Source organism: Micropterus salmoides, unplaced genomic scaffold (assembly GCF_014851395.1).
Source record: "Micropterus salmoides isolate LMB-PRFRI ecotype aquatic unplaced genomic scaffold, ASM1485139v1 Ms_hic_scaffold_14, whole genome shotgun sequence".
Lineage (NCBI taxonomy): Eukaryota > Metazoa > Chordata > Actinopteri > Centrarchiformes > Centrarchidae > Micropterus > Micropterus salmoides.
The window spans coordinates 12126902-12152352 of NW_024040485.1; the positions used below are offsets into that span (position 1 = coordinate 12126902).

The 25451-nt window shown below is 40.6% G+C and overlaps 2 protein-coding genes across 4 annotated transcripts in view; both read left to right on the forward strand.

Moving 5' to 3' along the window:
• Positions 1–938: 938 nt before the first annotated feature.
• On the forward strand, positions 939–9207 carry LOC119901923 (vimentin A2-like). Its single transcript, XM_038717706.1, has 9 exons — positions 939–1531; positions 1919–1979; positions 4263–4358; positions 4604–4768; positions 6136–6261; positions 8091–8311; positions 8441–8484; positions 8585–8670; positions 8779–9207. The coding sequence occupies exons 1-9, from the start codon at positions 1005–1007 to the stop codon at positions 8818–8820; spliced, it is 1368 nt and encodes a 455-aa protein (XP_038573634.1). The 5' UTR covers positions 939–1004; the 3' UTR covers positions 8821–9207.
• Positions 9208–11184: 1977 nt separating this feature from the next.
• The window catches only part of pde1cb (phosphodiesterase 1C, calmodulin-dependent b), a 120003-nt gene continuing 105736 nt past the window's right edge, over positions 11185–25451 (forward strand). For 2 of the 3 annotated variants that reach the window (XM_038717699.1, XM_038717701.1), the window contains exon 1: positions 11187–11850. In XM_038717699.1, coding sequence (XP_038573627.1) covers positions 11589–11850 — 262 coding nt within the window. In that variant the 5' untranslated portion in view covers positions 11187–11588. Of the gene's footprint in view, positions 11851–25451 lie in introns of all 3 variants that reach the window. The other variant, XM_038717700.1, reaches the window with a different exon arrangement.

Sequence of the window (25451 nt, forward strand, 5' to 3'; positions counted from 1 at the left end):
AGGGAGGGAAAGACCTTCTCTGACAGATATGATATATGTTTATTGTCTGCTGCAGTTCAATCTGAGGAAAGGGTGACTAATAACAAACTGTAAACATACGCTCCAAGGCTGCGGCAAATGGTCCTGTATTAGATGACTTTGATTTGTACCCCACCCCAACCTCCCTGTTTTCTCTCTCTGAGTGTGTGACCTCCAAAGACTTATGTGTGTTGCAGATTAGCGGGCAGCCTTGATGTGTTTGCATGTCGTGTCTCACATGATATTCTCTGAAACAACTTTGAAGCTGCTCACTTCTGTACATCTCATTCTCACTCATGCATTCCACATACTGCAAAATTAACTGCATGCATAATATGCTTCAGTACACTAAACTGTTAGCATGATTGGGGGACTTATGACACAGTGCTTCATAAAACTGATTGAAAAACTTGGAAAAGGATAAACCCATGCAAACTCATGATCAACACCTATAATCTTCTGTGTCCCGATGAATACTATAGAGATCAAACCCACAAACTAAGTGTTCAAGGGTTTTCTAGTTAGTAGTTAGATCTGGCAAACATCCCAAAAGAAATTGTCTAAAGAACTACCAGTAGCCCAATCTGCATGATCTCCTGATACTCTCATGCGGTTAAAGGCTTCTTTGAGGAAACCAATGTAATTGCCCATAGGTCAGCTCCGGCACTGTGAGGTTTAAGGTTAAACATCAGGATCTTTGATGTGGCACAACATGCCAGACCTCGCTTATCTTTATTTTATGGTGCGTAATAACAGTTTGGCCTAGTTTGCTCCAGTATCTGTTATGGACCTGAAAGACAACGTTTATGTGGTTCCGTTCTCTGATTGGATGGTCAAGGTGTCACTCAAGTCACCGTTGTCTCATTTGCGTAAGGAGGAGACTATAAATAAGTAATGGTTTAGGAGACGCCTTCCTAGGCAGAGTCCGTTGATGCACTCGGGACAAGAGCAACACTGAGCTATTGTGTGAAAAAGGTACAAACGAGATGTCTTACAGATCAGCTCCACATTCTTCTTACAAGAAAATGTTTGGCGGGGAAAGAGCCGCGTCCAGGACCAGCTACTCCAGCCGCCAGTTCTCCAGCCCGGTGCGCTCCTCTCGGGTATCCTTCGGTCTGTCCTCCGCGCCCAGTGTGTACGCAGTGAAGACCCAAAGGCTCCGGAGCAGCGCAGCCATGCCCCGGCTGTCCTCTGAGAACTTGGACTTCTCCCTGTCCGATGCCATAAACAGCGAGTTCATGACGAACCGCACCAACGAGAAGGCGCAGATGCAGTCGCTCAACGACCGCTTCGCCAACTACATCGACAAGGTCCGCTTCCTGGAGCAGCAGAACAAGATCCTGCTGGCGGAGCTGGAGCAGCTGCGGGGCAAAGGCACGTCCCGGGTCGGAGATCTGTACGAGGACGAGATGCGGGAGCTGAGGCGCCAGGTGGACCAGCTCACCAACGAGAAGGCCCGGGTGGAAGTTCACCGGGATAACCTGGCAGACGACATCGACCGGCTGAGAGAGAAGTAAGAGGCGTGGCGCGTCTCAGTTCTGCACTCTGTGATGATAAAGAAACCCCATGCAGATTTTGTTATCTCGTGTAGGCCCTATAACCAGAACAGTTATTATCACTAAATACACCATTATCATCTATAAACTTGTTATGTAGACTTAAATACAGCCTAGACATTACTCAGTGTCTTGTCTGGGTGCCAGGTACTGCGCAAAATACTGGACTTGATGTGCTGCCGCGGCTTTGTGTAGTTTATCTTTCACGGAAATGTCAAGAAGTGTAGGCAGAAAAGGAAAACCGAGCTGGGGAGACGAAGACAAAGGGGTCGTGGCGGCTGTGAAGGTGGAAAAGTTCCACTGGCTGTTCAAATAAAATGACTGCTTTCCGTGTGTCTTTGCAGGTTGCAGGATGAGATATCACAGAGGGAGGAAGCTGAGGGTAACATGCAGAGCTTCAGACAGGTACAGTATGATCCACGTTATGAAAGAGAGCGTTTTCACACGTGTTGACATCAAGTAAATCTGTGCCTCTGCTATATTTTTTGTGTAAAAGATTGGGATTTTGCAAAGAGACTGATAATAGGGAAAATTCCTTAGTTTTGAACAGCAGAAGATGCTGAGGGTTCCTGAGCCCTCCACTGCCCCACCTCTCCCAGCTATTCCTGGTTAAGGGTTGATGACCTCAAGGAGATTAGATAAAACCTTAATTTTCTCTGAGTCTCACTTTTAACAGTTATGTGGCGTGACTGTCCGTTTTTTTGTCTCCTGCTGGATCTTTGTCTAATTTTTGCCCATGAGCTGCAGAGACAGGAATGCGCTCTCCTGATGGCACAACAGATTCTAGCCATGATTCGAAATAGCTGTGGAGCAGAACTGACCCTGGCCTGGTACAAAAGGCCAAGTTTTGGCTGTTGAGACAAATCAGGCCTGCAGCAAGAGGAGATCATTTTAAGTCTGACTGGTCACACTGAATGAGACTGGACACAAACACAACAACAGTGTGGACCCAATGTGGTTATCAGAGCGAGAAGACAAGCCACCACGTGACCCTGGCTGTCTCGTTCTGTGAGGGCAGCAGCACATGAAAATCTCCCTCTTTTATGGGCTTGTCAGAGATTGTTCCCTATCACAGGGTTTTATGGTGAATAATGAAGTTATGATGAGTCGTCCAAATAGTTTCAAATAGGCAAGAGACAAAAAATTAGGTGTATTTGCATAAGACATACAGATATATATGAGTAAGCACAAATTCTCCAGTGATTATGTGCTTTTGTGGCTTGCAGTTATCAATATGGCAGGAAGGAAGTCCCTGTGCCCTGTCATGGTGGCACTCAGACAACAATGCAGTGCCGGCTCTCGCTCAGTTAGGCACACAGTCACTCATCCAGCCTCTGGGCTGTTTGGGAAACCCTGCTGAATAGCACACTTTGTTTGTGGCATTAGAGCAGGGGCAAAGCTGCTTCATTTGCTGATACCTCAATTACCAGCCTGCCAACGCCCTGACAAAGCACAGCGGTGTGGTGCCACAGTGAGTGTGTATGTACGAGAGATAGAATGGAATTAAATATAGTATATAGAACAAAGTAGGGTGTTTTGAAAACAATAAAATGTTTTACATTATAGTGTTTTTGATCATAAGGGACTATTTGCTTTTGCTTAGTTTAGTAAAGTTATAAAATGTAAGATGCAATAATTCCTGTATGTTAAACCACACACTTGCAGAGCTTCTAACTACATTTCTTCCAAAAGAACCAGGAGAGATTTTCACTTTAAGAATGCAGTTAGGTAATAACAAATGGGATTAAGGGCCTCCTGAATACAGTGCCTCTTTTTATTAAATCAAATTCCTTTATATTGGGATGGAAGCCATTTCACTGAATTTTGTTGAACCCTTTTCCCAGAGGTAAGGACAGGCAGGCATGCAACTATAGTTTGATTTGCTTGTTTTTTTGTACAGTAAGTGCCTTCAGGCTCAATTTTGCAAACATCATCCTGCCGATCTGCATTAGTGGTGGAAATATCTATGTCCTTTGCTAAGTACTCCATTACAAGTTAAGGTCCTGCATTCAAAAAATGATTTAAGTAAAGTAAGCAAAATTATAATTCAAGTATCAAAATTAAACATAAACATTATGCTGAAACAATAATTTCAGAGGTTTATTAGTTACTTAATATTGTATTTTGTCAATATGTAGCCAATTTTATAATACTAAGTAACATTCAAGTACCTCTAAACTGTACCTCAGTGCAGTTCCTGTGTAAATGTGCTTTTTTTATTTTCCAGCACTGCCAATCTGACTGTGATGTAGAATCAGAATCAGAAAACTTTATTGTCAATGCACCAGTAGTACAATGAGATTTGCTGTCCGACTCCTAAACTCCAAAAGAAACACTTTACATACATGCACACACACTCATTCACACTAGGCCATGATTAAAAAAAATTAGAGTAGTCAAGGACTGTGGCTTGAAAGCTGCTGCAGTGTATAAAACACATGGGAAATCATAAGAAAACAGCTGATCTGCAGTGACACTTGTGACGTGTCTACAGTGGATCTTAATTGGATGCATGTGTTTGTGACCTTGCCTCACTACACAATGGGCCATTCTGTATACATAGGTGTTGTGAGAGTGTGCTCATACAGCATATGAAAAAGCATTTTCTTTTTATGTCAGCAAACACATGATGCATAATTGATGTCACCTTGACAAGTTACCTTATTAAGAGCCAGTGTCACCACACAGGATGTGGACAATGCTGCCCTCGCTAGACTGGACCTGGAACGGAAGGTCGAGTCACTTCAGGATGAAATCAACTTCCTCAAGAAACTGCATGATGAGGTAACCTTCTTTCTTTTGGGCCAAATAATTTGAGGCATTTGCTAATCTGCCTTGGGTACCAAATTCGTAGGGTTCATGCAGGATGCATTAGATCAATTATAATGCAGCCAGGAAAGTCATAGAAAGGTATACACAAGGACATTAAAATAAATTGTCTATGAATCATGATACTGTCCCCAACGAATGTCATTTGAGTATGAAATAAAAAGTGCTTGTACATGCCAGTTCTATTCATTCGATTGCAGGAAATGCTGGAACTGCAGAACCAGATGCAGCAGCAGCAGCATGTGCAGGTGGACATGGAGATGGCTAAACCTGACCTGACAGCTGCTCTGAGGGACGTCCGTCTGCAGTATGAGCACCTGGCCTCCAAAAACATCCAAGAATCTGAGGAATGGTACAAATCCAAGGTGAGGATTTTCATAACATTTTCAAAAGCAACATAAAAAATGGATGACAGCTTGAATATAATATAAAATTCCGCACATTTCAGATCCATAACATTTAAATGATCAAATGATCAGTATTTTTATGTTAACTGATCACATGACGACTTGTGTGTGAAACTGATAACTCATAGTGATGTACCCACAGGAAACTGTCAACCGACTGTCAACCGACTCTGCAGTTCCCCTCAGCTCCAAGCTCTTTGTTTTGGTTTTCTAGCCAGCAACTTTACGGTTTTGGTTCAGTTTCATGAATCTCGTCAGTGCAGTTTGAGCGAAGAATGTCTAAAAACCCACACTACAGTACCTGCCCAACACTAAATGGCTGACCAAGTTAGCAACTGAGGACTAGCAACAAGCAACTTATTAAGGAGCATTTAGCAGCTAAGAAGACATAGATATTTCCTGCAGGAGTTGGTAGAGGCCAAACACATAGCTTGGAGAGGTAATATTGGAATTCATCAGTCAGAAACACAAGTCCAAATGAATGAATAATGTTGTTGCTCCTTATCCACTGGATTTTGTAAATAGGTTTCGTAACAAGTTCACCATATCAACTTAAAAAGTGATAATAGGTGCTTTTGACTTCATTCTGGACTTTACATAAGGCATGCTGGTTAGAACTTTTGTCTAACTTTTGCCAGCGCTGTAAAATGTCACCATGTCACATGACATTAAAACTGCAGCAAGGCAGCTGCAGTTTTCTCTGTCCGCCAATCGCAGTTGCTTTTGTCCAACAACTTTTGCCTGATCTTGTGAAATTTGCCTTTGCCAGTGCTGCAAGATCACTCATCGTTCTAAGCTCACAGTAAGATCACGCACTCTACGGGAGGTAGAATGTGTCCGACTTGACAGCAGTATTTTTATACCCTACCCCTGCATTCTTCTTCATCGCACATTTGACTATCAAGTCGGCGAAAGTCAGCCACAGACTTCTCAAATGCAAGTAATGTGTCAGGGTTGTGTTCACTTCCTCCAAGTGGCCCCCAAAAAACTCAGCTAGTACAGGTTTCAATTAAATGCAAACATAATTTTTTCTTAAAAAGGCATTTGATCATCTGCTAAAATACGGAAAAGCAGTGCAGGAAAGTAGAACATTTCTGTCTTTATGACCTTTTGAACACTGGGTTGTAGTCCTTAAAACTGCTTCAATCTCCAAACTGCAGTGTAATGCCTGCAAGTATCCTAAATAGCCACATCTTTCATAATTTACACGCCTCACGCTATCTGCCATACTCATTCTCCCTCAACCTCTGACTCATCATTTATTGAACAGTTGATCTCTCAATTCTTCATCCCTCTCTCTCTATATATGTCACTGTTGTTGCCAGTTTGCTGACCTCACTGAAGCCGCAGCCAGGAATAATGATGCTTTGAGAGTGGCCAAGCAAGAGGCCAATGACTATAGACGCCAAGTTCAGGCACTGACTTGTGAAGTGGATGCCCTTAAAGGAACTGTGAGTATGCAACTTTAGGCTTACACAGAAATGTAAGGTAATGATGCAAAAACCTCAATGTCTTCAATCCATACAGTGGGTACGGAAAGTATTCAGACCCCTTTAAATTTTTCACTCTTTGTTTCATTGCAGCCATTTTCCAAAAATCAAAAAAGTTCATTTTATTTCTCAGTAATGTACACTCAGCACCCCATCTTGACAGAAAAAAACAGAAATGTAGAAATAAATTTTTGCAAATTTATTAAAAAAGAAAAACTGAAATATCACATGGTCATAAGTATTCAGACCCTTTGCTCAGTATTTAGTAGAAGCACCCTTTTGATCTAATACAGCCATGAGTCGTTTTGGGAAAGATGCAACAAGTTTTTCACATCTGGATTTGGGGATCCTCTGCCATTCCTCCTTGCAGATCCTCTCCAGTTCTGTCAGGTTGGATGGTAAACATTGGTGGACAGCCATTTTCAGGTCTCTCCAGAGATGCTCAATTGGGTTTAAGTCAGGGCTCTGGCTGGGCCATTCAAGAACAGCCACGGAGTTGTTGTGAAGCCACTCCTTCGTTATTTTAGCGGTGTGCTTAGGGTCATTGTCTTGTTGGAAGGTAAACCTTCGGCCCAGTCTGAGGTCCAGAGCACTCTGGAAAAGGTTTTCGTCCAGGATATCCCTGTACTTGGCCGCATTCATCTTTCCCTCGATTGCAACCAGTCGTCCTGTCCCTGCAGCTGAAAAACACCCCCACAGCATGATGCTGCCACCACCATGCTTCACTGTTGAGACTGTATTGGACAGGTGATGAGCAGTGCCTGGTTTTCTCCACACATACCACTTAGAATTAAGGCCAAAAAGTTCTATCTTGGTCTCATCAGACCAGAGGATCTTATTTATCACCATCTTGGAGTCCTTCAGGTGTTTTTTAGCAAACTCCATGCGGGCTTTCATGTGTCTTGCACTGAGGAGAGGCTTCCGTCGGGCCACTCTGCCATAAAGCCCCGACTGGTGGATTGCTGCAGTGATGGTTGACTTACTACAACTTTCTCCCATCTCCCGACTGCATCTCTGGAGCTCAGCCACAGTGACCTTTGGGTTCTTCTTTACCTCTCTCACCAAGGCTCTTCTCCCCCGATAGCTCAGTTTGGCCGGACGGCCAGCTCTAGGAAGGGTTCTGGTCGTCCCAAACGTCTTCCATTTGAGGATTATGGAGGCCACTGTGCTCTTAGGAACCTTAAGTGCAGCAGAAATTTTTTTGTAACTTTGGCCAGATCTGTGCCTTGCCACAATTCTGTCTCTGAGCTCTTCTGGCAGTTCCTTTGACCTCATGATTCTCATTTGCTCTGACATGCACTGTGAGCTGTAAGGTCTTATATAGACAGGTGTGTGGCTTTCCTAATCAAGTCCAATCAGTATAATCAAACACAGCTGGACTCAAATGAAGGTGTAGAACCATCTCAAGGATGATCAGAAGAAATAGACAGCACCTGAGTTAAATATGAGTGTCACGGCAAAGGGTCTGAATACTTATGACCATGTGATATTTCAGTTTTTCTTTTTTAATAAATTTGCAAAAATTTCTACATTTCTGTTTTTTTCTGTCAAGATGGGGTGCTGAGTGTACATTACTGAGAAATAAAATGAACTTTTTTGATTTTTGGAAAATGGCTGCAATGAAACAAAGAGTGAAAAATTTAAAGGGGTCTGAATACTTTCCGTACCCACTGTATATGGCTGGAATCAAGAGCACAAAAAGTTCAGAAAATACACTGCATGCGTTTGAAAGCAATTTAATAACCAAAGTTTTTTTCACTGATAAACTGTCACTTTTGCTGCTGCCCCAGAATGAGTCCATGGAGCGCCAGATGAGAGAGATGGAGGAGAACTTCTCCATGGAGTCAGGTGGTTACCAGGACACCATCGGCCGTCTGGAGGAGGACATTCACAACATGAAGGACGAGATGGCCCGCCATCTCCGGGAGTACCAGGACCTCCTAAATGTCAAGATGGCCCTGGACATCGAGATTGCCACCTACAGGAAGCTGCTGGAAGGAGAGGAGAGCAGGTGATGGATCATAACCTTGCATCTTCAAAAAAGACACTCACAATGTCAAGCTGACAGATATGCACGTGAACATATTCATGCCATCAACAACATGTATTGATTGGTGGACTGTACTTTCTCCATTTTCAGAATCTCCACCCCTCTGCCAAACTTCTCGTCTCTAAACGTGAGAGGTAGGATCACATTCTCCATGTTGATTTCACAGCAGTAATGTTAGTCTTGGATTTTAAATTGCGCAATTAATAATACAACACACATTTTTATTTATTTCAGAAACAATGATTGATTCCAGACCTCACGTTGAAAGCACAACAACCAAGAAGGTTCTCATCAAGACCATTGAGACCCGGGATGGTCAGGTAGAATCCACTCCAAGCGATTTTAAATCAAAGTAACATTCTCATGGTCGTTTGAGCTCAGACACACACCTCATCACCTTTTCTCTGTCCTCTTATGTCCTTGTTCAGGTGATCAATGAGTCCACCCAGAACCATGATGACATGGAGTAATAATGTCTTTGTTTTTCCCAAACAATCATCTAAAGCAATACGAAGAAACACACTTCACCGGGTCTACAAGCAAGCAAACAAACCAACAACACACAAAAAGCAAACCGCTTCTAAAAGTGCCTTTATATGTGATGAACCAGTAAGCCTGTTAGTTGACACAGACTGTATTTTGCTTCCTCCTCTGCTGAAAGTATTATCCTTTGTCACATTTTGTTTAGACACAATAATGAAATCAGCACAAAATAGAAATCCTTATTGAGGTCTACAAAACCTTTCTTTGTAACCAAAGTAGTATTTTTGATCAGAACAGCATGCACACTCCAGGAAACCTGTACGCTAAAGATGTCACAATTGCCTGTACGCAGCAATAAACCATTAAGACCGTAACTCTGTACTGTGCACGAGGTGTAATACTTTGCGACACGTTATGGAAGCATTAGGTAAAACATTTCTTCATGTGAAAAAAGGTTGATTTTAAGTAATGCATGAACTGTAAAAACATCCACGTTCTCAAGTAATATAATTGTGCAATCAGTCTTTAAATCTTACACTCTCATTTTCAATGAGGTAAAAACATTCAACACTGGCTGTTTCAAGAAGCAAAACTAATTTGGAGACAGGTGTATTTTTTATGTTTTTGAAAGCAGACAGAAGACACTAAAGACCAAAATGAACATACATTTTGTCATCGTAAATGAGTGAATTGCTTGTATTGTCCTCACTGACAGTCGGATAAGTTGCCCTGCATTATGTCAGGCACGTAATATAGATAGGATACTTATAATCTATGTAGGGAAATTATTTTTCAGTCACTGCTTTCTAAAGGGATGTCAACCTGAAGGATTCAGAACATATCTGCAGGACAGTTCTTACTATTCAGGAGCTCCAGCAGGGTCCTTGGATTGCAACTCACCACACCCTGCTGCCCTTACCCTAAAGACATTTACATACACAAAAGAGACAAGTATTAGGAAGTATTAGGAACACCATGAAATATAATACAAAGTTAAATCAACAGAAACCAGTTACAAGCTTCACAGAGTGGCTTTTTCGCAGGGCTATTGTTATGGACAACATCAGGTTGTACAGGTGTTTGTAATAAAGCTATGATAGCGTGTGGTTTTCATAGTTTAATGATAGTTGCCGAGACTTGGTGGGATAAGCATCCCAGGTACCTTACAAGCCTTGACTCTTTGTTTTCCTAAAAAGGAGAGCAGAGTCAAGTCAGAACTTTCAAGACAACATGGACAAGTAAGTGTTAAAAAAAGGACCTTTGAACATCTGCAATTCCATGACAGCTGGGCAAACTCCATCTAAAGAAGATGATCACACAACATGATTGAAAGCTCCAGAACAGCTACTAAACTGAACTTGAGGTAAGATTGTTTGTCAACAACTTATAAGTAAATATCAATTGTAATATGCTTGACAAAATTAAATGTCACAGGTGAGACTATTTAAAAGTTGTATAAAGACTAAATTTGCATAATAAGATCTAATGTGCTGTGTAATAATGTAACAAAGTACATTGAATCAAGTGCTGTACTTAAAGAGAGTTTTGAGTTACTTTTCCATTTTATGCTACTTGATACCTTTACTCTTCTAAAAATATTCTCTATTACTATTAGATTCACTTGACCTGCTATTGTATTTAGTTTAAGAATTTGCATGTAAAACATGATTGGTTCATGCATTGTGATAATTTAACTACCCAACAGTGTAAAGTTGTTAAATTAGCTCCACATCAACCAGCTACAGTGTCTCTTACAAATATATGTAAATAGGCCATTTTGCTGGATGAGTCATGCAAATAGGCCTACTACAATACTGTAACCTACTTTTATTTAAATAAGATTTTGAATGCAGGACTCTGTAATTAAATTGTTTTACATCATTGTATAGGCTTACTTAATGTAAAGGATCCCCTTTCACGACTGAATATTGATATTAAATATTGATAATTTAAGCTACAGGTCCCAGAGAGATCTAATGTAGAAGTATGGAAAATAAGAAATGGTTTTATCAGAATCAGGCTACAAAAGATCCGATCCCATGGCTAGTTGATAAAAGGGGACAGATATTGATTCACAAATCAAATGATCTCTGAATCCACTGCCAACCTGCTGTATTTGACTGCCATCTGTTGGTGATTACGTCAATTGAACTACTTCCAGTGGTAGATTATGAACAGCAAGCTAGACCTATACCTACAGGCAGAAACTTTGTAAAATCACATTTTAATTTAATAGTTTGTGCGGACCAGGCGACCAATCTCGCGATAGTTTACATAGTTACGTTAAAACGCTATTTTAACAAAGGGAATCTACTGGTAGGCTGTTGTTTTTACATTAACAATATTAAACCTATTCAAGTCAGTGCAGTTGGACTTCTGCTAATCCGGGATACTTGCCAGTTAATTAATGTCGCTTGTTTTCATCGGCCTCCCTCGAGAGATCAGTGTGAGCAACTTTCTCCCTGTGACGTGTCCGTCGGAGGAAACGCTAGTCGAGGGAGATGCCGACATGATCCGGTTAAACTCTGTTTACCGGTTCTTTCATCATTTTTGGTATCTTTCTGTCAGTTAACTTCGCTAAAAAGATCACGGTTTGTGAATGACAGAGGTTGCTGTGCCCCCCCCCCTCCTCCCGCGCACTTTGTTTATTGGATTTGGCGAGTAAAACTAAAATGGGGTCAAGTTTCAACAGGATCTGAGTGAAATGAGAGTCAGAGAAACCGATTCCAACTGAAGCTTTTAACCGTTTTTGGTGATGGGCTCGGTGACTTCTGCTCTAACAAGGACAAGAAACGCGCAAGTAAAAGTGGGTTCAGAGCCGGAGAACCATGACTCGGAGAGAAGTCGGTCCGCTCCCGAATCGGACCGGGCCAGGAAGAGGAGCGCGCGGTTCAACGTCGCGAGCCAACCCGGACGGCAGAGTTCCCGCCAGTCGCTGTCCGAGGTGCTGAGCAGACAAGACTCCGACGGAGGCAAACACACTTCGAAGAAAAAGTCCTCTGAAGGTCAACAGAGCGGTGAGTTACTGAGCATGTAAAGATTAGAAGAGAATAAAGGACTTCCTACTTTTTAGAATTGTCACATAGGGGCCTAGCTAAGTTACCACCTGTTGGAGTAATGGGAGTTTGTTGCAAAAGACTCAGTCCAGAGCATACTAATAAACAGTGGATGAAAGTAGCCAAACACACAAATTTAGGCTGTTCTAGTAGCCTATTAAGGAATCCTACTTGTACTTTACATTTTATTTTATGCCCCTTTATAGGCTAACCTTACTTCACTACATTTTATAGCCTACTACATTTTTTGTTTGCTATAGTTAGGCTACTACTTTTCATACTATATTGTAGGTAGGCCTAGGAAACAAAACACATCATCAGTTTATTAAAGAAAAAGTTGCATTGTTATAGAAACTACCCAATGATATAGGTCTATGGAGTAGGCTAACCTAGTTAAAATCTCCACCTCTAGCAACTACAACATAAAAAAGTATGCACTTACATGCATAACTTAAATCTAAAGTCTACATTCATTGCTAATATTTATGTACTTTTACTTGAGTAAAATTTGGATTGCAAGACTTTTGACATAGCGTAGTAGTTAGTCAGTAAAAGTAGGCTATCATGGTGATACATGGCCACTCTGTCAATTTAGCAAATTCAGTAAGAACGTTTTCTATTCTTCTCTCATGAAACTGACATGTCTCAGTTTTTTGGGAGCATCATGGCATCAAATGCAGCCGTTGTGTACTTTATACTGCGCATCTCTGTGGTTCAGTTTATGGATTTTTCTGTAGATGAGAGCAACTGGTCACTTCAGAGGAAGCTGTGAATATGCTACTGGAAAAAAGGTATTCAATGAATGAATGCTGAGCTCTTTGAAGACCAGCCTCAATGCAACATATCTCCACTACCAAAGCATCTCTTTGATGTTTGAGGTGTCCCCCAGACTAAAATAAACCAAATTACAGTCCTATTAATTTGAACAAATTCACACGTGAAGCTGCAATTTTGCAGAGATATGTTGTTTTTATTGGAAATACACAGTGCAATGTTTTAATGAATTAGCATCGAATGAATGAATACACACCAGAAATAAGGAGCTGGCCATGGTGAACATTCGCAAACTAAACCAATTTCACCACAAACGGTCGACTACACTTGGTCTTTTTGAGGGCAAGTGAAGATGGATTAACACACAAAACTGACAGTTTGCAGAGCTGTGATTTGTATTTTATGGGAGATACATGCAACACTTATTCCGGCAGCTCAGTTAATCTGTGTACTGCAAATATGTGTAGTCCAATTCAAATCTGTGGTGCAGCTCATCTTAACTTTCCCTTTAACTGTTGTTAAACAGTTAATGCAAAATTTCTATTCCTAAAATTTATTTTATGTTGTTTTTTTGTTTACAATTTTGTCCTCTGTATTACTCAGTGTTTCCTTCAGTCCATCCTGTTTATCTTCAGCTCTCTTCCCTGCTGTCACCTCTTCTTCCAACTCCCTGCATACCTGTCCCAGAGGAAAATGCCTCTCCCTGGCTGACTCCTACCATCTGTACTGTGGCGTTTCCATGACTGTATGACAGTGTAGACTCACATTGAGTTTCCTTGCCAGTCCCCGATGATATTGAGGAGTCTCCTCCCTGACTCTCTGCTAACTCACCTTCTACCTCCTGAGAAACAAAATGCAGACACCTGCCTCCTGATCAGCTTATCTGGTAACGTCCCTTCAGTGTCAGATAGTCCCTGTGGTTTAGAGATCTCAACTATGGCTTAGTTTTAAAGTTTGACTTCGGCTCAAACAACTTTAGACCCTGACTCTTTCTGAGCTGCCATTCCACACCCCACAAAATTAAAATGATCATTTAAAACAGTTTCATGGCTATTTCAGCTACCCAGAATACATGGCCAGTGTACTGTAGCTGGAGCTTCATGGGAAATGTGTTACAGGCAATCATACAGTCAGGTGTCTATAAAAATAGGGATTTTGAAGAGCTGCAATTACCCTGTTGATGATTGAATTAGGTCATGTTCAGAGAGTTTCCTGTGGTGTACAAGGAGTTGCTCTCATATCATACGTTAGTCATACGGAATGGTATTTTAATAGCACATTTGGAGGAGAAACAGTAAAAGTAAAGTAAAGAGACTGTAGTGAGGGTAAAGACTGGACCAGATCTGCAGTCTTGTAGAAAGAAATGAATAGTATTTCAGATAGAGACTTTATTTCAATTTCCTTATTCATGATATATTTATAATTCATTCAGTGTTGCATTTCTAAGCAGTAAATACGAATTTAATAAATGGATTTTAACACACTACAATATAATTTTAAGCACATATAAAAACATTTTTAATTAATTAATATACAGTATTTGTCTGCAATCATTCCTTTTCTTATGAAGACACATTTTTCTGTTATTACATCTGTGTTTTACTGTGCTGTCATTTATTATCTGTTTAACCACCAGCTTCACCTTCCACCTTTATCTCTGCTGACAACTACATTATAGTGTGTTATAAACCGCAGTGGTGTGAAAAAGTGTTTGCCCCCGTTCTGATTTCTTTTTTTCTTGCATGTTTGTCACACTGAAATGTTTCAGATCATCAAATATTAGACAAAGATAACAAAAGTAAACACAAAATGCAGGTTTTTATTATTAAGAGATAAATGGCCCTGTGTGAAAAAGTGATTGCCCCCTAAGCCTAATACCCCCCCTTAAAACATAAATAAACTGTGGTTTATCACGAAGCTGAGTACAATTTCTCTAGCCACACCCAGGCCTGATTACTGCCACACCGGTTCTGAATCACTTTAATAGGACCTGCCTGACAAAGTGAAGTAGACAAAAAGATCCTCAAAAGCTAGACATCATGCTGTGATCCAAAGAAATTCAGGAACGAATGAGAAACAGAGTAATTGAGATTTATCAGTCTGAAAAAGGTTATAAAGCCATTTCTAAAACTTGGGACTCCCGTGAACCATAGTGAGAGCCATTATCCACAAATGGCAAAAACATAGAACAGTGGTGAATATTCCCAGGAGTGGCCGGCCGACCAAAAGACTCATTCAAGAGGTCACAAAACCCCCACAACAACATCCAAAGAACTGGAAGCTTCACTTGCCTTGGTTAAGGTCAGTGTTCGTGACTCCACAACAAGAAAGGGACTGGGCAAAAATGGCCTGCATGGAAGAGTTCCAAGACATAAACCAGTGCTTAGCAAAAGACATAAAGGCTCGTCTCAGTTTTGCCAGAAAACATCTTGTGGACTGATGAGACAAAAGTTGAACTTTTTGGAAGGTGTGTCCCATTACATCTGGCATAAATGTAATACAGCATTCCAGAAGAGGAACATCATACCAACAGTAAAATATGGTAGTGGTGTTGTGATGGTCTCAGGCTGTTTTGCTGCGTCAGGACCTGGAAGACTTTGGTAAAGGCTGTGGTAAATGGAACCATGAATTCTGCTGTCTACCAAAAAATCCTGAAGGAGAATGTCCGGCCATATGTTCGTGACCTCAAGCTGAAGCACACTTGGGTTCTGCAGCAGGACAGTGATTCAAAACACACCAGCAAGTACACATCTGAATTGCTTAAGATAAACAAAATGAAGACTTTGAAGTGGCCTAGTCAAAGTCCTGACCTGAATCCGACTGAGATATTGTAGCATGACCTTAAAAAGCGGTTAAGGCTCGAAAACCCTCCATTGTGGCTGAATTACAACAATTGCTCCACAGCGCTGTAAAAGACTCTTTGCAAGTTATCGCAAAAGCTTCATTGCAGTTATTGCTGCTAAGGGTGGCCCAACCAGTTATTACCTTTAGGGGGTAATCACTTTTTCACACAGGGCCATGTAGGTTTGATTTTTTTTGTGTTAATTTAGTTTTAATTGTGTTATCTTTGTCTAATATTTTAATTTGTTTGATGATCTGAAACATTTAAGTGTGACAAACATGCAAAAAAATAAGAAATCAGGAAGGGGGCAAACACTTTTTCACACCACTGTATCTTTGCTTATAAATGCTAAATGAGGGGACATAAAGTTAAGTGTTACCAACATTTGCAGAACATGATGTTGAACAATAAATCTTCATGAGGATCCCAGAAAGGCATCATCATGTATAAATTTGCCGCAGGCAATGAAAGATACAATGTGTGAACAACCCTTCATAAATGTGTTCATATTGTAGGTAATGTACTAGGTCATTAGTGTTTTGGAATGTAAAGTGCTGTCTCTACTACTATAGGATGAGGTATTTAATAAATCAAGAGGCATCAGCTGGCCTATGGGCTGGAAATTTAATTTAGAATGGGATACTACAATATAATATATAAGATGAATGCGTTCAGATTTTAATAATATCAAATGTAAATGCTCTGTATTTGTATAGCGCCTTTCTAGTCTTTTCGATTTCGTCTTTCGTCTCAAAGCGCTTTTACACTACATCTGCATTCACACACTGAGCCTAAGTGCTCCAAACAGAAACTAACATTCACACACTGGTGGAATAGCCACCAGGGGCAATTCAGTGAAGTCAAGCAGTAATTGGCTTTTTTCCATCATTCTTTGAGCAACGGTGATCTGCAAAATAAGCTGTCAGTGAACATGTTGCAGAGTTGTTTGTGTTTGCATGTGTGTGCATTTCACATGCATGTGAACATTCATAAGAGATAAGGTTTGTTTGTAAGACATTAAACTACTGTGTATAGTTAAAGAGGTGGTATTATGCTCATTTTCAGGTTCTAAATCTTAATTAGGGGTTGTACCAGAACAGGTTTACATGGTTTCATTTTCAAAAAACACAGCTCCTCTTTTCACCCTGCGTGTTGTACGCTCCGCTCTTGAGCTACAGAGTGATGCATCTTACTTGTACAAAATCTTTGTTGGGAGTTGCACATGCGCAGTTCCCAGGTAAGGACTACTAGCCAATCAGAAGCAGAGAAGAGCAGGTCGTAAGAAACAAGGTAGTGTGATCCAAATCAAAGCCGCTTCAGACTGCGACCGTAACCTAGCAGATGGTGTAAGTTATTACCAGTCCACAACCACACAACATCATTGTTCCACATCTTACCATCAGGACTGAACGTTGAACTATTGCCGGTGTTCTGACGATCTATGCTGCCTTGCCGAAAAATGCCACACACAACTGCCGCAACGTAATGTTCAATGCGACACACACACCAGCGATCCACACATCTTTCTCTTTGTTAAGTTAAAACGTTTCAACATTCCTCAGAATGTAAAGACAGATAAGCGGTATGAAAACCTTCCAGCTGTGTTTTCCTCTGCCGTTGTTGCTGCAGCCATCTGTGTGACGGCGGGAGCAGAGGGCTCTGTGAGCGGGCGGCTGGCCGGCCTCTCACGCTCTTCCCGCGGGTTGGCACATGCTTTCCCCGCAGCTACTTGCGAAGCTCCTCAACTCCGAAAATATTCAAGCACATTTTTGTTCCGCCATCACTTCTCGTAAAACTGTCAATATTCAAAATCTACACAGCTGATTTCTCACCTCAAAACTTGTCAGAAGTGGATTTAATGATGAAATTCCATATGACAACTCGAAAATATAAAACTTTCTGTTGCTGGCCTCTGTCTGACACACGCAATGATGATGCAGTGAATAGTGACGATTCTCTCTGACCAATCAGAAGTCTGTCGTGTTTTCATGTTACATTTTAGTTTCCCTCAGCTCGCTTGGAACCTCGACGGAGGTGAGGTGATATGAAAAAAAGTACCTGGAAGCAGGTACAGGTACAACATTACTACAATAGAAAACCAGACAAAGGCGAGTGGAGCCAAAGGGCCTCCGCTCAGACTAGCTTGGTTTGAGGCCGTGCCTGTCCCCCGCTAGCTGCTTGGAAAGCTTTATGACGCGTTTTCATTGTGACGTCACAAGTAGGAGTAGTAAGGAAGTGAAGGGCTGGACTACAAATGAGCTGTTTTCAAGCGGTTCAGAGCAGAGCTTTCTGTGGGAGATGGGAACTCCCTTTGGGCTGGACTTTGGGCTTTTTCACTTTGCAAACCTGTTACATGCACAAAAAAGATATATAACTCAATAAAGGAAAGGGGAAAAGCCAAAAAGCATAATACCACCTCTTTAAGGATATTACTGTCTTTTATATGCATTTAAACTATGGAAAAAAAAGCATTTGTAACCAAGCACATGGCTTACTGAATTAGTGTTTAGCTCTGGGGTATGAGCTGTTCCATTTTTGTGTGGCCTCAGTGACCAGTGTAATAATTTGCAGTCTGCTGTGTCTCCAACACAATCTGTGACATTTTCATAAAAAGAGCAGAATGTAAGTAGTTTTCTGACTCTAAATACAGATTAGTTACTTTTGTCTTTTGGGAACAACCGTGATCAGATTTTATGCTGCACACGGCATGAGTCTGCGAACAGCAGGGCACAGAGAAAGGAGTTGGTCACCTCGCTGAGAAGATGGAGGTGTGCAGCCTTTTGCCTGCAGCTCTTTATCCAACAGCTCACCGTGTCTACTTCTTCTTGTTCCATTACTCCCTACAACATTTCAAACTGATCAGCTGTCAAATAATGTTGACGAACCATAGCGGTCAGTGTCAAGTTCACTGACAAAAACATTGCATTTCCTGTGACTACATTATAATTAAAGTCAACTAATGTTTTGCCAGTATAGCCGTACATGTTCATTTGTTATGATTACATATGATCAAAAACTAGCAAGTTGACAACTTTGGTAACACAGCCAAACATCAAGCAAGAGAGCACGTACTGTAATGTTACAGATTTCCGAGTGTGTTATCCAGTAAGTTTGCTAACATCAACTTGTTTTATATAACTATAACTTGATTTATAGCTAGAGAGTTGACAACTTTGCTAACACAGCCAAACATCAAACAAGCGTAACAACACAAGACACAGCGAGCCAGCCATTAAGTTATTACTTACTAGTACAATAGCAAGAAGGCCAGCTCAGCATCTGTCTTGCATCATTTCAGCTCTTTGGCTCACGAGTAAAAGCCAGTTCGATATTTACTCGTCTGGTCTCTTGCTCTGTCACTCCTTTTTTATCTTTTCATTGCTTCCTCCGTCAACTTCTTCTTCGGTCTCTTCGCAGCCTCTGACACAATATCCATAATGAGAATACCAAGCTACCTTCTTCCAAAGCACTTACATTGTATGTTATGTACTTTTTGCTTCTTCTTATAGCTTTTTGCTCGGTGCCGTAAAGCATTATGACGTTAATGCAATAGGTTTTATGCATGGTATTCCAATGTTACATAGTGTCAGGAGCGCCCTGACCTGGAGTGCCAATGACAGAGATGTCGTTCACCCTATTACAATTCAGTTTACCATCAAAATGATTTTGAAGCTTATTTTAAGATAAAATTACTATAATGTTGCTTTAAATGAAAATCGTTGTGATAGCCACTTTAAAGAGCAACATAGTGAATACAAACAATGACAATACAAAAGACAAATAAATGTTTAGAAAAAAAGCAGTGCAATCTATGTCCTCTAGTAGGCCTGGGGGTTAAGTAGCCTATAATTTGGAGATCTTTTGTCACCTTTTCGTATGGAAGATGGGATCATGTGGTCAATGCCAAAGGCTTGTAATGTGGATGCCAATAGCAATGTTATTGTATTTCATCTCTGACCCACAGTGGGAGTCAGACCTATAGAGCAAGTGAAGGAAAAGAGGCGGCATAAATAAGGAACCAGAAAATTATCTAGTCTGTCTTTAGTGTAGATAGTGGCAACCCTATGTGATACGAATTATGTTATATGTTAAAACTTTACTCCTTCTGTCATGTGTGAGTAGTTTCACTGTTTATTTGGCTAACGCTAGTAAACATCCACAAACATACTAGCATTTTTCCTAGCATACTACATCGCTTCACTCATAGCACATACACTACTTACAGACTGCAGCGAACTTTAGTGTCCACTGTAAATAGAGCTACGTCTAAATCACATCACATCTCCCACTTTTTTTTAGTTCACCCAGCAGGCACATAATAACAAAATATTTCAGTGCAACTTATAGCACAAAGTAAAGTTCAGTAAAATATGAATTATGAAATGCTAATGATTGTAATGTTTTTATTACATACAGTGAGGAAAATAAGTATTTGAACACCCTGCTATGATTCCCCTTAGATTATGTCTCTCACAGTGGACATGCACCTACGATGACAATTTCAGACCCCTCCATGATTTCTAAGTGGGAGAACTTGCAAAATAGCAGGGTGTTCAAATACTTATTTTCCTCACTGTATCTGATATTGTTCACACTTCACATTTTCATATATATATACACACACACACGTTATGTTTAGGAACATTCCGTTTATGTATATACATATAATTATATATGTGAAGTTTGTCTGATTATATTGAATGAACCTTGATTATATGGAATGAAATCTGACGTCATTAAGGCACTGGCGCCATCTTGTGTTTCGATATGTTTAATCTGAACGGATGTGTGACACTATGAGCTAATCAGCAAGAAATCTACGGTCAGCAGTTTTGAGTAATGAAGAGATTACAAGCACAGTGGCAAATGAATGTATGGGCCAAAACACTGGTAACTATATCCAATACCATTCTCCCGATGAATAAATGACAGAATGCAGGTAACCTCAGTGTTTTTCACAGGATTTTGTGGGACTATGGTGGGTGGACATTGATTCTCTAGGGGGGTCTGGGGGTATGCTACCCTGGAAGAAAAATTTGTACATTTTAAAGTAAAGTGCATTTTTGGTGCACTTTAAAAGCAAAATAAATCTATGAAGAACTTTGCACTCTTGTTAACAATTTTGTGCCCTAGTAATCTATTTGATCATAAACATACTGTATAGATATAAATGGTGTTATAAATGATAAAAATACATATAATGGTGATGAAACAGCAATAAAGTCATATTAATAATATATATTTAATGTTTTTCTAGCAACCCTAAATCGAAATCTAAATCTAAAGTTAACGGCTTTTCAAGCGAGTTATGACTTGCTGACCGCTTGTGGTGGGCTAGTGTGCAATCTCAATGTCACGTGAATAGTAATCCACCACCACAAGGTATTGTTTACCATGTTGTTTGCAAATGTTTGCTGCAATGTTCTGCCATGGTCCATGAAGCAGTGGCGTGGTCATCAATGGCTTTCTCCTCTGAGTAGGTTTGTTCCACAGGCAAAACTCACACCCATCTCAGTGATGTCCCATCCAAACCCTGGCCACCTTACCTCCTATGACACTTAGTGAGGCCTTGGTGACCCTGATGTATCTGAGAGAGTACATTCAACTGCAATGGGCTCTGGCAACATGGAATTTGTGTAGAGTATGTGGTATTTGTGATAACTCTGCAGGTCAGCCTGTGTGAGTGTACCAAGCAACTGCCTGGAGGTCAGCATCCTGGCTAGTAGCCTCTCTGATAACGTTCTATCTGTCATTTCAGTAGACTGTTTATTGGGTACATGACAGTTGAATGGTCAGGGAGAAACTTGCCTAAGTAGTTTATCATCCCGATTGTCTGGTGTAGCTCATTGACTTTTTCAGTGTTGTGCTTGATGCCATCTTTCCCAATGATGTTGTGAAATACTGGATTTCAGATCCCAAATTGACACTTTTCCTTGTTCAGTTTTAGTCCCGAATATTTAACGGTTTCCTTAACTGCGCTGAGGTTATGATCATGGTCTTTGCCGAACACCAGGATATCATCCATACCCAACCACAGTACCAGCGCCTCTTAGGAAGGTGCTCATCTTATCCTGAAATATTTATGTAATGCTGAAGGGAAGCCTCCGTAAACAGAAACAGCCTCAAATGTTATTTGCCAAAATTCACTTAAGGCATCAACAGTGGAGAATACTGTTGCGCCAGAGAGCTGTGGTGCAATGTCCTCAAGTGCGGGTAGAATAAACCTCTCCCTTTTCAAAGCTTTGTTTAGCTTAGTTTTTCCACACACATTCTGGGTTTCTTATTGTGATACCTAAAGATCCCATCATTTCAGTTTTTCCACTACCTGAGGCAGGATGGGGAAAGGGATGCAACAAGGTCAGGCGATACTTTAGGGCTGAGTATCTGGCCAGAGCTCAATATTTACTGGAGTACAATTCAATAGTACAGTGTCTCCAAAAACATCCTCAAAGTTCATCCACACTTTGTACATTCCCCCTTTTGGTTGTTTTTCATCCAAGCAGGTTAGTGGTAAATGGGCCTGTCATCACATACAGTATATTCAAAATATGTATTTCTGTCCATGTTGCCTTTGCAAATGAGCTTTCCACCAGGACTTGTGAGAACTGCTTTGTGTGTTTCTCAAAAGTGGCAGGCTTATGTCTGCTCTGATAGTACTGTAAAATCTACACCTGTGTCAATTCTAAAATGCACAGTAGCAGGCCTACCATTGATTAGCAGATCTATACCCACTTGTCTTCATCGGGATCTCTGAAATGGCTCCTAAGAACCATGCACTGCCCTCATCACTATCAGTATCTGTAGTTTTCACTGCCCCCACAAGCTTAGTCTCTCACATAATTTCGAAGTGGCCAATCTAATTGCACTTTCCTCAAACAACTTTTTTTGCATGTGTTTGTTTTGATGCTGCTTTAAGCTGTTGGGTTCTTTTGAATTTTGCATGTCTTTTAAACGATTTGAACTGCTTGAATTTACGTGTAACCTTCAGATCTATGTTCAGACTGGCAAGCAATGCAGATGGCTTTTTGAATTGAATTGAATTGAACATCGCTGTTTGCGATTTCAGTGATGATGCGATCTCTTATGTGTTCATCCTTAGTTATTTCAAAGTTATTTTTATATGCATTTTAACTATGGAAAAAAATATTTGTAACCAAGCACATGATTTACTGAATTAGGTGTATGAGATGTTCCATTGCCTCTGTAATCACTGTAATCATTTGCAGTCTGCTGTGTCTCCAACACTACATATGTGACATTTTCATAAAAAGAGCAGAATGTAGTTGACTCTGTCTAAATAAAACAGATTGGTTGCTTTGGTCTATTTTGCGAGGAGGATGTCTGGTGTGTGTAAGACGCCTTGCTCTAATCAAAAAGTTTGTTTTGCTCTGCTGACCTAACACTCTCCCAACTGGTTTTGTCTCTTTGATCTGGAACCATGCTGGTGCAAAAATCATTAGCTAAACTTGTGAGCTTTATAGCTCAAGACCCCCCCCCCCCACACACACACAGACATGCAACCACCCGTTTTCTTCACTGTCTTGGTTCAGCAGGATTCAGATGATAGTTCATGTAGCTGTCTGTTTTGTCAGCTCATTTCCCTCAGGTTTTCAACACAGGCTAATATTACCCTTAAAGGTGCCTCTAATGAGTATTTAGCAGGGGGATAGGCAGGCTCCCTGGCACACTGTGTCTTAATTACATGACTGTGTCACTGTGGTGACAGTGGTGTGGGAACTGACAAAGTGTGTGTCCTTCCTCAGTCTAGGGGAGACCTCTAATGAGCTTGTTTTTCTGTCTGATTGCGTAGTTGTTGTCTTGAATCGTTTTGTACTATTGGGACAAATTACACAATCAAAAATTCCGAAAACTAACTCGATGAATTATGCAATAAAATTATGGTGAAATGTCAACATCAACATTCAGAAAATGAGAGAAAGTGTAGGACTACAATCCTGTAAGTTATTGTACTGATTTTGATTTTAATATATTTTATTTATCTGAGAGTCAACATATAATTTAAAAACGCTTATTTATTGAATAGGACCTTTACTCACTACAAATAAAAATGGTACTGGTGCAGGCTATGTCTAACCCCCCAAGTTAGTCCTCACCTCCCCTTTATCTTCATGACTAATTAATGTCTATTGGTGATGGTCTGTCCTGGTGTTTGATGACCAGATCAAAGGTTGAGTAATACTCAATGGATATAGAGCAAAAACAAGCAGGTGTGTTTTGTGCCAACAATAAAATGTAGCATCGGTTTGTTAAAACAACTAAAGTTTATTAATAAAACGTTTAAAAAAATGCTACAGGAAATTCACATGGAAGTTGTACTTACAAACGGCTCATCAAAAAGGGATGAGCTCTCTCTTTTGCATTATTCCAGCAAGCTCTGTCTGCACAGATGTAGGTGAGGAAACACTGAAAATTACACAGTAAAATAACTCTAGTATACAGATAACTCTAGTATACATACTATGAAAAAATCATCATCATAATGACTGCTATTTGCCATATTAACTCCTTTTCGTCGTCAGTGTAATGTATGCAATGTATGTCCGAAAGGTCTTCCGGTTGCCAAGTGACAGTGATGTTGCCCTAGGATTGACCCTTGAAGCCAATAGATCTTGACACGGAGATGTATGGGTATATGATTCACCTCTCAGAACAGCAGTTGTATTACGTGCTCCTTTTAAAATGTGCTCTGGCATTAGACCAACATACATTGGATTATGTATTGTGTAACAGGTGTGTGCCAAAACTCTTGTCACTTGGTATCTGAATTGCCATACTGGATCAGCAGCACCAACTATGAGGGGTGGTGGTATAATCTAATCTAATCCATTTTATTTATATAGCACATTTTAAAAAACAGCTTTACAAAGTGTACAAGGAATAAAACATAAAACACATAAAACACACAAGCAACACACAAACAAATAGTTCAACAATTGAAAGGCAACAAGAGAAGACCACACAGCTCTAATGCTGGGTTGAAAGCCAGGGAATGAAAGTTTCGAGGGTGGAGGCCATTTTGACCTGTGGAGGTATCATTTCATAGCCTAGTTTGGGACCTGATTAGTGGACCTTAGTGACGTCGGGGGGTATAAACTTGTCATTTAGTGATTTAAAAACAAACAATAAGATCTTAAAATGTATTCTAAAATGGACTGGTGGAGTGAGGCCAGTAACAGGTGTAATGTGTTCACGCTAGTGAGTTCCAGGTAAAAGAGCCAGTCTCCAGACCTAAACCCAATAGAGAATCTTTGGAGGGAGCTCAAACTCCGTGTTTCTCAGCGACAGCCCAGAAAGAGTTGAGTTGGATTCTTACTGATTGTATGGGGTGGACAGGTGTCTTTATGCAGCTAACGACCTCAAACAGGTGCATCTAATTTAGGATAATAAATGGAGTGGAGGTGGACATTTTGAAGGCAGACTAACAGGTCTTTGAGAGTCAGAATTCTAGCTGATAGGTGTTCAAATACTTATTTGCAGCTGTATCATACAAATAAATAGTTAAAAAATCATACATTGTGATTTCTGGATTTTTTTTTTAGATTATGTCTCTCACAGTGGACATGCACCTACGATGACAATTTCAGACCCCTCCGTGATTTCTAAGTGGGAGAACTTGCAAAATAGCAGGGTGTTCAAATACTTATTTTCCTCACTGTATTTACACAATACTGGAATAGATCCAGGGAGAAAGTTGCAGTCCAGAGATCCAGGGATATAGGGTATTCTGAGTTAAAGGTGAACAGGTGTGGGACAGAGGCAGGAGTTGGGTCCGGACTAGGAGAACTGCTGGACACAAGAAACAGGTATTAGCCAATTTCAAAACACAGAAGACAGAATTAACAAGGCTGAAGTGAGACTAACTATGTAACTGAGTCTACAATCTGGTGGTGTGGTGGAGTAGAAGCCCGGTTTATAAAGCTGAGTA

Excerpts from the sequence above, each read along its gene's own strand:
- LOC119901923 (XM_038717706.1), top strand. The coding sequence starts at position 1,005 with ATGTCTTACAGATCAGCTCCACATTCTTCTTACAAGAAAATGTTTGGC. Across the intron at positions 1,532-1,918 it reads ATCGACCGGCTGAGAGAGAA|GTTGCAGGATGAGATATCAC; the intron begins GTAAGAGGCGTG and ends GTGTCTTTGCAG. Across the intron at positions 4,769-6,135 it reads AGGAATGGTACAAATCCAAG|TTTGCTGACCTCACTGAAGC; the intron begins GTGAGGATTTTC and ends TGTTGTTGCCAG.